Source organism: Notolabrus celidotus, chromosome 17, assembly GCF_009762535.1.
Source record: "Notolabrus celidotus isolate fNotCel1 chromosome 17, fNotCel1.pri, whole genome shotgun sequence".
NCBI classification, from domain to species: Eukaryota; Metazoa; Chordata; class Actinopteri; order Labriformes; family Labridae; genus Notolabrus; species Notolabrus celidotus.
Window position 1 is genome coordinate 12,491,554 of NC_048288.1, and position 13,675 is coordinate 12,505,228.

General features: G+C 39.0%; 1 protein-coding gene across 1 annotated transcript in view; it reads left to right on the plus strand.

Moving 5' to 3' along the window:
- Positions 1 to 13,675, plus strand: part of vopp1 (VOPP1 WW domain binding protein) — a 36,463-nt gene that overhangs the window by 11,230 nt on the left and 11,558 nt on the right. The window contains exon 2 of the mRNA XM_034706598.1: positions 8,755 to 8,813. Coding sequence (XP_034562489.1) covers positions 8,755 to 8,813 — 59 coding nt within the window. The remainder of the gene's footprint in view (positions 1 to 8,754; positions 8,814 to 13,675) is intronic.

Genomic DNA, 13,675 nt, shown 5'->3' on the forward strand with positions numbered 1-13,675 from the left:
TATAGTTAACATGTTTCCCTGAAGATTAACCATTGTTATTTTAATGGGTGCTGTTTGGTTTGTTCGCCATATTGGGCCTAAATGAAATTTCCCAATAGCTGTCCAATGATTATTATTATAATTAGTACATATATTCAAGGCCCCCAGAAGATTGTAAAAAATCTCCTAACATGTCCTTATGCTTCACCACAACATTAACATTTTAGATTTTTAACATTTTGAAAATAACTCAATCAATTTTCAAGAAATTCTTTTTTTTTTTTAAGTTATATTTTTTTGCCTTTTTGCCTTTATTTTTTATAGTTCAGCTGAAGAGAGACAGGAAATGTGGGGAGTAGAGAGCGGGGGAAGACATGCAGGAAATGGTTAACTGGCTGGGAATCGAACTGGCGACCCCTGCGACGAGGACTGTCGCCTTTGTATGTGGGGCGCTTAGACCACTAGGCCACCAGCGCCCCATTTTCAAGAAACTCTGTACAGATGTTCATGGACTCCAGAGGATGAGTAGTGAAGACTCTGAAACCCTCTTTGTTGCCAGAGAAAACCTCAGAGGATCTTAAACGTTTTAGTTTGCAACAAACAAGAGCTCATTAATGTGTGTCATTTTGTGTGTAAATGTTCCTCAGAAGAGGAGGAGCCCTAGTGATTTTTATGGACCTTGAGTCAGTGATACAATAATTGGGAAATAAATCTGTTTTCTGAAAAAATAATAAGTAAGAAAAAAAGATTGACTCCGTCCAAAGACAGTTTATCTTGATTATACACTTGCTGTGAGGATACGATTTCCCACTAGTGACCACAGTGATGGCAGAAACAAATGTGGAGTGGTTGTACTCCATTTGTCTTTTTTGAGAGGGGGATTGTGTATGCTATCCTGCGGTTCTACTTGAACATCTCCCCTGCCATCTTTCTCTCTGTCCTTCTCCCTGTGTGAGTGTTCCTGGCATTTCCTCCCTGCCCAAGTGTCACAGTATGGCCCCATCCTCCCCCAGAAGCCTGACAAATAACCTATTGTGTTGCCATGTTGTGAACCAGCGAAACAGCTCGACCTGGCATGCCACCCTGCTGCTCTGCTCTCTACACACAGCACACAGATGGGGTCTGATATTGTTGAGTCCTTTTGGGCCTGTATTTCTCATAATGCTACAAATATAATATGATAGAGGATACTCCTAGCCCCTACCGAGAAACTATTTTTGAAATTCTTTCTGGTAAAAGATTACTCCAGCAGGGAGCTTTAGGGTGTCCCTGCAACATGTAACGGCGCCGAGAAAAAGGGGCACAGAACGGAGACAAATCCTCAGGACTTCTTGTGACAATGATGGGATAATAAGTGGGTTGGATGGTTACTGGATGCCTGAAATTAAGACTATTGTAAAGTCATATAAGTGTTGTCTGTCTGCAGGCTACAAAAAGGTTCATGTTCCCCCTACCAATAGGCTATTTTCACAAGTCCAAATAGTCTACAGGTTTTTTTTTATCCACAAACCTTATTCTACCCATGACAACTTTATACGTGAATAAATATTTAAAAAATAAAAGCTTTGTTTTCAAGTAAGCAACCCTTACCTTTATTAATAGTCAATAGATGAATAAGACATTACTTACATCAAAACAAGGTTAATCAACTCCAGTATTAAAACCACCATAAGTCAATATCGTATGAGTGACTAATATGCTTAGATTTATTAAAAATGAAGTTGTCTGAGGAAAATACTACTTCTACTTCTGAAGATGAGCGGACTATTTTTTCCAACAACTTCCAGTGGTTTTATGGCTTTGAAGAAACACGAGTAGAGGGTATTCTTTCTTCCTCTGTGTCAAGTTATTTATTTAGTTTTCAAAATACAAACATATCTGAAATATCTCCAGAACTTGATGCTCCCCAACACAGAGGCCTCTAGGTTCACTGAGTAACAACAGAACAGCAGAAAACAAGAGGTACATATAAAGTGTCATTTATACCTTTATGGCTGTATGTCATAGTTCGTCTCAGACCTGTCCTATCTTCCTGCCAAACATGACCAGCCCTCTGTCCTTGGCATGTGATAGGACCTCTCCAAAGTTCTCAAGACAGATCTCTGTTACACAACTTCAGTTTCAAAACATTAACCAGTAGTCTCAAGACGAAGTGACTATCAAACAGCTGCCTGTCATGTTTTCCAGTTGGACCATACTGGCCTGGGGGCTGGCGACTGGGGGTTTGTATGCTAACAGTGCTGCTATGTGAAATATCTGTGTTAGTCTAGATCAGATCGGATCCTCATGCTTTGATAATAGCATGATCCTTATAGGGCAGATCTCAGAGAACACTCTTCTCTGTGAGGACAGGAAGATGGAGCTGCTTTATAGTCTGTGTCAAAGACACACACACTGCTCAGTCTGGGCTGGAACAAGTCTAAATTGTAGCATTACAGCGTACGGTCTAAATCATAGAATTTTGAATAATTCAGGCCATGAGCTGCACTTTCTCTGTAAAGCATCACCTCACACAACCCTAACTACACTTAAGAGAGGCTGCACCAACGTTTCTGTGAGACTAATCCGGGCTGCTGCTGTGAGCTGGGCTGAGATAAGGACGGAAATAGAACTATATTACATTATTTGAAAGCCACTATTAATATACAAGTTTGAAACCAGTCTGATAATACAACACATATGACAATGCAACACTTGAAGGGCTCTTTGGTTGAAATACTGTAGAATAGAAACCCTGGTGAACTTAAATAAACTTAATTAAAGCTCCAGTAAGGGAATTTTGGGTCGTGTTGACTTTGGCACTCCCTGTGGAAAAAAAAGAGGGAAGATTTATCCCTTTTTTGATCTTGTCCTTTTTTAAACTATCAGACCTATCACCCATGCCAAAGAATCTTTGCTTTGGAAAATGTAAATTAAAGATTCTTTGGCATGGCCTGACACCTACCCCCTAGCAGTATTTAGACGCAGTTGAAATAGTACATTGAATTAAGAACAGTTTTTGTTGATGACCTCTTTTGCTTTTGAAAGTAGTATCCAGTCATGAGTAATTTCAGCCTGTTTCATTTCCCACGAAAAAATCCTGACAGTAGCTTTAAAATCTACAATAATATAAAATCATCGGATAAGGTCTTGTCCATATATTGATCAACTTGTTCAAAAACATTTTATGTACTATGTAATCTTAAACAACTAGAAATAATTTCCTATTTGTCATTAAAAAAAAAGTGGCATTCACATTTACTTCTACAGTTTTTCACATTTATGATTAGCTTTAAGTTATGTATTTATTTATTTCTAGGGTCTATCTTTAGCTCTATTTTATACGCTGCTGGACATGAGTAAAGTTTTTACGTTCCATCAAGTTTTTAACATTATTGAATGACAGTAAAGTGAACCTTGAATCTACATAATCAATTTAAAAGGTTTTCATGTAGCGTTTAAACAAAACCCACTATATCATTTGACCAAACTAGCTGTGTTTCTTTTAATCAAAGAGAGCAATGAGCTGGGATCAGAGTGCAACACATAGTGGGAACAAAGGCCATTTCGCTGTGTAGGGACTGAGAAGTTTATCAAATTAGCACTTTTATTTCTCAGGGATTAAAACACTAATGAGGGTTATGAATAATTTAAACATCAAGCGTACATCAGGGTTAATTAAGAAGTTAAAAAAATTAGAAATATGTATTTTCTTTTCAGAATTAATCAAGAATATTGACCCCTTCACCTTTCTTTGTACACTTTGAGATTCATTTGTAGCGTGACTACACTGGCTTTACCTCCACCACACCTGCCTGTGAATCTGACAGAGCTTTTATGGAGTGAGACAGAATAAAAGACAGTCCTACTGTGACCCCGATGCTATCAGAGCTAGACAAAAGAAATTGACAAAAAATATGTTATTTAGAGTAAAAGTGTTCTTCCCCTTCTATCACTCCCTCCATCTGTTTCTATTTCAGTCCCTCTTTCAGACTCTTTCCCTCTTTTTCACTCAGCCCTTCATGCCTTGCTGTCAGCTTTTCTTATGTCATCTCTCCTTTTTTCCTTGCCTCCAGATCTCTTTCTTTCGTGAGTTTCTGGTCTTCAGTTCCCACTTTTGTCGTGGCTTTATATTATCTCTCAGCGCTTCAGTCCACCTACAGTGAATTATTGTGCAGTACTCAAATGTGACAGGATCTTTGTGATAAATCACCGTTTAAGAGCATGTAAAGAAAAGGCTGCTGTCAAAATCATCATCAGTTCATTATGCTGTTCTGTGACGGCTAACATATCAGCCATCAAGCAGTCAAGGATGCATTGTGTTTGTGTGCATCCTCATGCTCTTAGATTATTGGATGGTAGCCATAGACAGCTTGAGGTCATGCTTATTACCAAAGTTTTCTCATTTAAAATGACAAAGTTAAGTAAAACTAAGAGGCACTAATCACTGTGGTCTCAGCAGACATCGTGAAAGAACACATTAACACAAAACTGCAGCACCAAGTAAAAACTGAAATAAGAAGACAGCTGGCCCAGCTGCTTAACAGCATTGAGTCAATCATGTTTATATAAAGATATAATGTAATGAGAAAATACAAGAAGAGCCTAACACAGTAATATGAAAATGCAAACCCACAGTAGATCTGTGAGTCTGTTCCAAGCAGCAACCTCCAGCCGCGAGAATTGAAGCCAATGCGGAAGTGTTAAAAACTGCAGTTCCTCAAGTGTCCACTTGAGGCTGGCTCCGATAGTCCCAGAAACCACATACACACCAATTGAAAAAAGCCTATCTTTACAGCAGAAATAAACATGTTTACAGCCTGATAGAAAAAACTAGTGCAGTCTGAATAGCTTATTTCTCTTTCATCACACACTGTACGGGGGTGAAATTTATCATAAGGCGGCAGTTTCAAAGATATTATGATTAAGAGTTTTCCATTATGAGAGGCACAGCTGACTTGAATGACAGGTGGGAACACTAGCTGTTGGCGAGGAGGCTCAAAGCCCGCCTCTTTACCTCACACTAGCTCAACAGCAGTTAGGTTGACTTAGGTTAAAAATTGGCTTCAAAACAGCGCTTCAGAAACAGATTGGTGAAGTAACAGATATTAAGTCCATTAATTATACAGTCTGTACCCAGGGACAGAGCTGCTTTGAGCTAAATGTTAAGATTAGCATGTTAACTTGCTTGCATGCAGATAAAATGTAACTAAGTAAGAAAGAAAGTCAAAGTTTATTTATATAGCACTTTTGAAACGCTCAGTTACAAAGTGCTTTACAGGCACAAAACAAGAAAACAAGAAAAACAAACAAAATAAAATCAAAATACATGTGCGGAAATAATCAGACAAACAAAGCAATAAACAGACAACAGTAGAGGTTAGCCAGGAAGTTATATGAAGGCTTGTGTATACAGATGTATAAAATGTATACAATGATCAGTAATTGGGATGCATATTGAAATCAACAAAGTATTAAAGTGACATAAAAATCAAAAGAGGTTTTATCTTTACTGGAATTATGGCCAAGTCATCCAATTTCTGTGATGAATGCTGACATATTTAACTGGATGAAAGATTTAACCAGCAGTGTTAGAGAAGGAGTCAGAGTACAGGCCCTTACTCACTCCCACACCCTCTGAATAAAGCCCCTGTCATTAAAGTGTAGGGATCAAATACAGTGTAATCAGGACGTCATTATTAATACAAAAAACATGGCAGATTTTTTTGCAATGCTGAGGAAGGCTCTTATTTGCTGAAACATGTCTGATGCTGGTCTGTATGCTACCTAACTTTTCTACCTTTTTTGTAAACTAATGAGACATGTAGCTTATGCTTATTGTTGTGATCAGATTCACAGCACCACTGTGGCCAGGAGAGATGAACAACCAGGTTAAGAAGGAGCCCTTAATAAGGGATTTTTAAGGCACTTTTGCAGCTGAGCACAGAAGAGAGGGAGACAGGAGACATCGTATAGGGAGTAAGGAAAGTGTGGTAATAAGATTCACCACCTTTTGGCTTTAAAATAAAATAAGCTGCCAAAAACTATTTCTCAAAGCAACTTTATTGGAGAACATGCCAAAAGTAGCTTTGATAAGCCAACTAGGCAACCTGCACTGCACCAGTCAGAGTGAAAGAAAGTAAGGTAAACAAATCTCATATGACTGACTAACTAACCTGGTGTTACGTTTTTTCTTTCATCCCAGGTGTTTGATCATGAAATAGAGGAACAACTGACTGCTGCAGATGAAATGTGCCCTTGAAAAGTGCGACGATTTCACTTCACTTCTTTTAATTAAAGTAGTGAGTCTTTTCTTTTGAATCCAGCAGGAGTTAATAGAGTTCAGTTAGCACCAACATGGCATGAGTGGATGCCGTATCCATTTCAGAACCATATCTAAGAGCTGCATGTTTTCATTTGCATTGAGTCTCCAGCTCAACTAATCTTTCAGAAAATGTCCCCACTTCAATAGAAAGTGATGCTATGTATGCTGCCTGCCACCCTGAGGCAAGGCATGTCCCTGCAGTATGATACACTTCATTTAACACGCTCTCCTCTATCCGCCTTCATTTCTCTGCTATCTCACCTTCCCTCTCACTGTCTTCTCAACAAGCCCAGCCCATCCCGTACTGCTGCTTTGCAGGGCGCGGAGTGATAAAGCTGAAAAATCCTCTGTGTGGCACTACAAAGCGAGCTGTATTTTCACAGAAGGAGATCATTTCAAAGGCAGTTAATTAAAGGCGCTCTTCAGTCGCCAGTGCCCCAGCGTCAGTGCTCTGTGCATTGAGAGCTGAAGAAAGAAATGTAAAAGAAGGATACAGGGGATCCTCCTCGAGTGTGCTGCTCTGCATGTGTGGAGAGTTTCTTCCTTGATTGGAGGACATCTGAATATATCAAGTCTCATTCTTTAGTCAGTTTTTGAGTTACACTGTGGAATTCATCCATAATAAGTTGTGCCAATTAAAACTAATAAATCATGAAATCACAGTGTGCTTTATTTAACTACTGTGAAAAGTATGTTAATTGGACTTTTAAATTAATAAAAAACTTGTTTTGGTGGTGCAATGCAAAGGGTTTTGAGGTTGATTTATTTACTCAGCTGTAGTAGCAGCTGCTCCAAGTGAGCAGGGGTGTGTCCAGACTTTGGGGTGGCTTTGAAGTGTGCAGGGGGGCATTAAGAACTTAAGCACACAAGTAAATGAAAGCATTTAGTTACCCTTTTCTTTCCACTACAAAAATTAAAGTCTAACCAAGTGTATTTATCGAATTACACTCAATACAAGCGATTATAATATCAGTAAAGTTTCCTGCATTATATTTTTAAAACAAGATGTGTAGCTTTTTTCCAAAAGCTTTTAAAGACATTTTTTTGTCCTAAGTTATGGTCTGTAATATCTTGAAATATGATTCATATCTGGACTTGTCAGGTTAATATTCAAGTTTTCAGCTAATTATTAAACAGACTGAAGTTAACAGTGACACCTCCCTTTTACCTGCAAAAGCAATAAAGTGTCAGGATGAGGTGGTGTGGGACACAGATACAGACCACAGAGGTTCTCAAAGTTATTTCTTGGAATAATCACTAGAACCGCAAATGATCAACTGGAGGGAAAAAAACAAAACAAAAAAAGGTCAACATAAAGAGACTCCTTTCACAAAACAAAGCTTTACAAAGATAAGGCAGGACCTAAACCACTACAGAGACAAGAGAACAAAAAAAAGACTGGGGTAAAGACATGCCCAACTACAGCAAAACTACTTTATTATAAAGACACAAAACTGCCAGAGAGGTTTTGTGGTCCTTAAGCAAACTACACAGGACAGTTTGTCCACAGTGGACGCCTAAATAGACACAAACAGAAAGTTTCTTACTGGAGCTTTAAGTGTGCTGAAATACTGTGACTAATTAAACAAATACTCTTGGTAAGATTGGAGGTTTTTATGCAGTGTTTCCATTAATTTATATCTACATTTACGGCTAACATTAACGTTTCATTTAATATATTCCTATATATATATATATATATTTTAGCTTTATAAAGTAACACAACAAAGTTTTGATACATAAATCTCAGCTTAATTCTTCAAGGACTCAAAAAGTAATTTTTTGTCCAAAGTCACGATTTAAAATACCGCAGTATTGGAAAGAGAGCTTTCAGCAGCCTTTTGCAGCAGAGCTCAAATAGCGAATTTTAACACAAGTCCCGCCTCTGAGAAGACAAATAGCCAATCAAAGTTTAGGATATTTTTGTGAAACTAGGAGTGTTTATTCAGGTTTCAAGTAGGGGCCCATGCCACCCCTCTGGACACACCTCTGCAAGTAGAAGCAGATAGTGTAGGCTGACGGTTTCTTTACCCCCAAAATAAATCCACGAAGAGAGTAAAATTCACTTATTACTTTTCTGGGTGGATCTTGCTTCCATACTTGATCATGAACAGTTGTGTCTATTATCTGTCATCTGGTCTACCGTAGGGCCAGGGTGTTTTTTTATTCTTTGAGAATCCTGAACTGATCCAAAAACAGCCATGATCACAATAAAGACTTGTGTGAGGCGGATTTTTGATCAGGTTTCAGAAGCGAAAGTAAGGTTTGAAAAAACAACAAGATGGGTTGGTACATTATATTGTATATGATGTGTATATGACCAGTACTGACATCCATACTTAGCTTTTTTTAAATATTTTTTTGTGGGGTGTATGTGTGAATGATTGCAGTTTTAAATAATGACCTCAATCTCTCTCTCTCTCTCTCTCTCTCTCTCTCTCTCTCTCTCTCTCTCTCTCTCTCTTTTACAGTGTGTAGAGGCTAAAAAGTACTGCTGGTATTTTGAAGGTGGATACCCCATCTACTTCATGTAAGTACCACAATGATATTATACACTGCAGGGCACTTTATGTCTGTAGAAATTTCCTAAAATTCATATTAAAATTTGAAGTCGAAAGAAGACTTCTTCAAATACCCAAACAGTTTTGTATGCTTCCTCTCTCAGCTTTGGGAAGGTGGAGTTTTGTTGGAGTGAGTCAGAGAGAGGAGAGGCTTCTCCCACGGTCTCCTCTTCTGTCCATTGAGTTTTAAAGTGGTGATGAGTGGGAGGATGTAAGGAAGACAGAGCAATAGTGAATGTAGAACAACTCAGGGAAAAAGAACTGTCTCCATGTCTGTCTATCCATCTATCTGTCTTTTTTCCTTTCTACTCATCCTCTTATCCCTCAGTCTATAATGCTTTCAGTCCAGTATCCTCATCAGAACACCCACCTGTGTGCAATGGTTGTTTTCCCCCTCTTAGTTTCTGGTTTATTACAAAATGCAGTTACTTTACAGATTTTTTTTCCCTCTGCATACAACAATTGAACACAATTGAAAAGAGTGAATCAAAAATACCAAAGCAGCTGTTTTTTTCACAAAGTGAAACTGAATGTAAACGGTTTTACTGAAATGATGAGGTTTGCTGTCTGCCTTTCTGTCCCATGAAGACATCAGAATGAACTCAATAAAGGGCAGATGTGTATTTATGTTGAACAATGTTTAAAACTGCTGTTGGTAGAAATGGTGTAAAAAAGTTACTTTTTCATAATTGGTCATAATACCCATCTGTACTTATCAGTAAGTGAAGTAATTTGAGACTATTGCGAAATCTCTGCATTTTCCAATGCCTTTGTATCAAGCAATGTTATTATTCCCCTCGTTCCCGTTATGATGGACGAATCATAGCTAATCTTCAATCCTTAGTTCTGGTTGGTTAAGGGGCAGCCCCTACTACGTCCCCTGATTGGTTATGAGTCCGGCACTATCATGATTGCGCATGCCGATTTGTGTGGGGGGGCCAGGAGGAAATCTGGTTGGGAGGGGTAGTGTTGACATTCAAAGTCCTTCTCTGAAAAGATGTTTACTCCATTACTACCAACAGCAGCTTTAAGCGTTATAATAAAGTCTAGAGCAAAACAACTCACTTTTACAGCTTAAAAGAACCCTGGAATAAAAGCTTAAGTGTTGTTCATCAGCTGACAGTCTTTGTTCTCTATATTAACGCTGTGTGCTGTTAAAAAAACAACGACTGAACAGAGAGAAAAGCTGGATGACAGATGACAGATGGAAGATGGAGGATTGATGGACATTAGACGGTTATACTTTTTTAATTTTGTTTTGTATTGTCATGTTTTCCAGACATGTCTAATCACCAGGCTTATTTCAGAGAGGTTTGATGATCTATTCAGAGAGTTGCGTGGTGTCTGTATATAGCCACCGTCCTTTATGCCTTACCCTGACTTATACAAAACAAGCATACAGCACATAATAAAACAAACAAAATTTAAAATGTGAGCTGATCAGCACTGCTTACTACATACAGTTACCCTGGCTTCACCAGACCCATCAGCCAGCTCTTATTCATTTTCACTGGCAGGTGGGTCTGGCATTTCATATCTTTGTAAACCATACTCCACCAATCTCAGATCCACCGGACCAATCGTACTCCTTTCTTTAGAAATGGGACAGGTTCTATAAGATGATGTTACAGGAGTGTCAGCCTTTTCATAAACAATGAAGATGGCAGCTTCAGTTGGAGAGGGTCAGTTGAATCCACTGTTGCATGCAGGGCGTAAAATTTGCTTTTTACCTCATCTGCCATTGGCTAGTGACCTCCAAAAATTTATTGGCCAAAAATATTTTTCACCGGCCCAATTAAAAAAATCTTTCCTTATTAGATTTGAATTAGTAACAGTGTTGTCAAGTTTCCAGTTTTCTTTGAAACGTCATATATTGACATTACTCCGTTTAGCTGTCTTTTCCTCTTCTTGATCGTGTCCTGCCTCTTTGTTTATCCTTTTTGTTTGTGGTGGTTTCACGCCGGGAAAGGATCGCACGCAGCTGTTACTCCCCCTGGAGTAATGCTAAAATGTGGTGCTGAAAATGACAAAATATTTTATGTGGTAGTAAGACTTGGAAAAGTGTCATGAAATTTAGTGTGATAATTACAGAGAAATTATAAAACACATCACCAATGCATAAACACTTTGATCCCCCTCCATTGCCCTGAACTTGACTCTTTAAACTGTAGCAGTCATATTTTCCACTAAAAAGTGACACTGAAAGGACCTGGGCTCATCTCAATTTCAAACAGTAGACACATTTATCCACAGGCTTTTCGCTGGGTTCACACAGTAAGACTCTTAACGTATCGCCTCCTCAACCTCGGTCTCTTCCATGGAGCTGCGTTTATTTGCCTGCAGCGGAATGGAGGATTTAAGGCCTTCATGTTTACGTCTCAAGAGAGAAAACTCCTCAGCCCCCTCATTCCTCCGTCTTTTTCTCCCAGTGTGTCTACTTTTATGGGCCTGTTTATCTGCCCTTATGAGGACAAAATACCTTCATAACTATGGACAAACGAATGGACAATACTGGGTCAAAACTCAGATTTGACAGGATGAGAGACACTAACCTTATATCTGGGGTAAAACCATAATGCATAAACCTGTAAGAAACCTCTTTGATGGTGTAACAGTCTTAAGAGTGACAAAGCAGGGCTCAGATTCAGCTTGGTGGTCAAAGCGTGTGCCCTGTCTGCAGAGGTGTTAGTCCATGTTGCAGCGATTGCTGGTTCAGCTCTCTGTCGCGTGTCATGGAAACGAGAAGACCCACGTGCGGACAACAAAAAAATTTCACTTAATTAATTCAAGGGCAAAATGTACAAACAAAAACGTACTTAAACTGTCCAACAGAAACCATAAGAGACTACATAATGATCCAACAACACAAGGGGGGAACACAGAGACTTATACACTCTATTTAACAAGCCACAGGTGTGGGCAGAGGACACAGGTGAAACTAATTAGGGTAATCAATGTGGAGGGAAACACACAAGAGCAGGGAGCATGTGACTAATTAAATCCTTTAAAGTTTATGATGACTTTGATTTATACTTGCGCTTCTCTGTACAAAGAATCATTCAATTGGCTGTAGCAGACTTGAAACCCCCTTGGCCTTCTAAACAACATATTTTGCTAGAGGATCATTTCAGAATCAAGAGACCCAAATACAACCAACAAATACAAGACTGACCTTCTGAAGCGTTCAATCAACGCCCGGATTGTGTGTGATACTGACCTTGTTCTTTCAGATCCTGTCATAAAATAGACAAAGGCATCATCCTTCATCGAGTCTTCTGAGAGACTTTTAGGCAGGTAGATTCTCTGGAGGTTACTGGCGAGTATCTCCAGAGAAAATAACCTATGAACCCTAATCTAAACAATGAGCAGCGCTACAATTCAGCACTCATTCTGAAGAATAGGTGGGCTGTTCACAGAGTAATGTCCAATCTGCCCTTTTAATTAACATACCAGTTTCTAGTATAGACTGAACAGTCTGTCTGTACCAGAGCTGGGAACATGTCCATTAATTCAGTAATTGTTAATCATCTGTGTTGCTTTTTTAAAAATTAACTTCTATCATGGACGTTGATTGGAAAAACTATTATCAAAACCTTTGACTTTATTCAATTTCTTGACCGTTGTCATTTTGCCTGACATCACTGCAGGAAGGAAACACTGCGGCAGGAGACGGAGTCAAGAGTGTTTTTTTTCTGAGCCACATGATCAGCAGCCTGTTGCACCAGCTGTGCGTAAACTCAGATGTAGCCTAGTTTGAATGTAATTTCTCATTTAGGATGGAGTTTACACTCTACTAACGTTTTGGGCATTGCACCAACTGAGATAGTTCCAACATAAACCTAAGTTACAACTTAATTCTTACCCTTGGCTCCTAGTAGGTGTAAAGTCGGTACAGAGGTATAGTTATCACTTAGCTTTAGTTTGATTCAGCTGTCGGTCAGTTCCGAGAAGATTAGGCATGAAAAATAACACATATAATCCCTGCATCAAAATTGGTGCTTTCCTGTGATTGGCTGCTGGAAGTGTCAACGTCATATCTGCGACAATGTTCTGGTTAGTTTGGACGTTACGGCCTACTAGTTAACAACAACAATGACACAACTTAAGTTACAAACTAACTAGTTTCAACGTTTGGTTTAGTGATGAATTTACACTTTAACTTAGGACACAACTTGCGCACTGCTGGTGCAACAGGCTGCTGGATCATAGCAGGAATTCCCGTCACTAGGAACATCAATGCTGAGAAGTTCACCTGGGACTGCTCTTACATGTACAATGTTTTGCAGACAACTTAAGCAAGAGCAAACAACCTGAAAACAAACTGTAGATTTGAAGTAATTTATGGATCTTTATCGTTATCATGTGATGGGTTGCATTTTTTTATTCTAAAAAGGGGAAGACATGCAGCAAAGGGTTGGGGAGTTGAACCAGTGACCACTGCACCTGCCAAAGACTATAGCCTCTGTACATTGGGCGCATGCTTAAACCGCCAGTCCAACAACGCCAAACCATCCGTTCATTTTGAACAGAATCAATGGATTAACTGTTCACTTAGTAATTCTTATGACTGATTGAATAACTTACAGTAGCATCTTCTTTCGTTTTTAAAAAAAGAGAAACTGCACATTTAGCAGTTCTTGCTCTAGGAGAGGACAGTTATGTATCCTGGTTGTTTTGGCAATTGAAGCCAAACTAAGCAAACCAAAGAAAGTTACTTCTGTTGTGAAACAAAAGATCGACTCAATTCAATATTGAACTGCTTGTCTCCATGTATCTCCATGCGTGGACTTGGCATGCGTACTATAAAGAGGACTTGCATATAGCTGTGGCA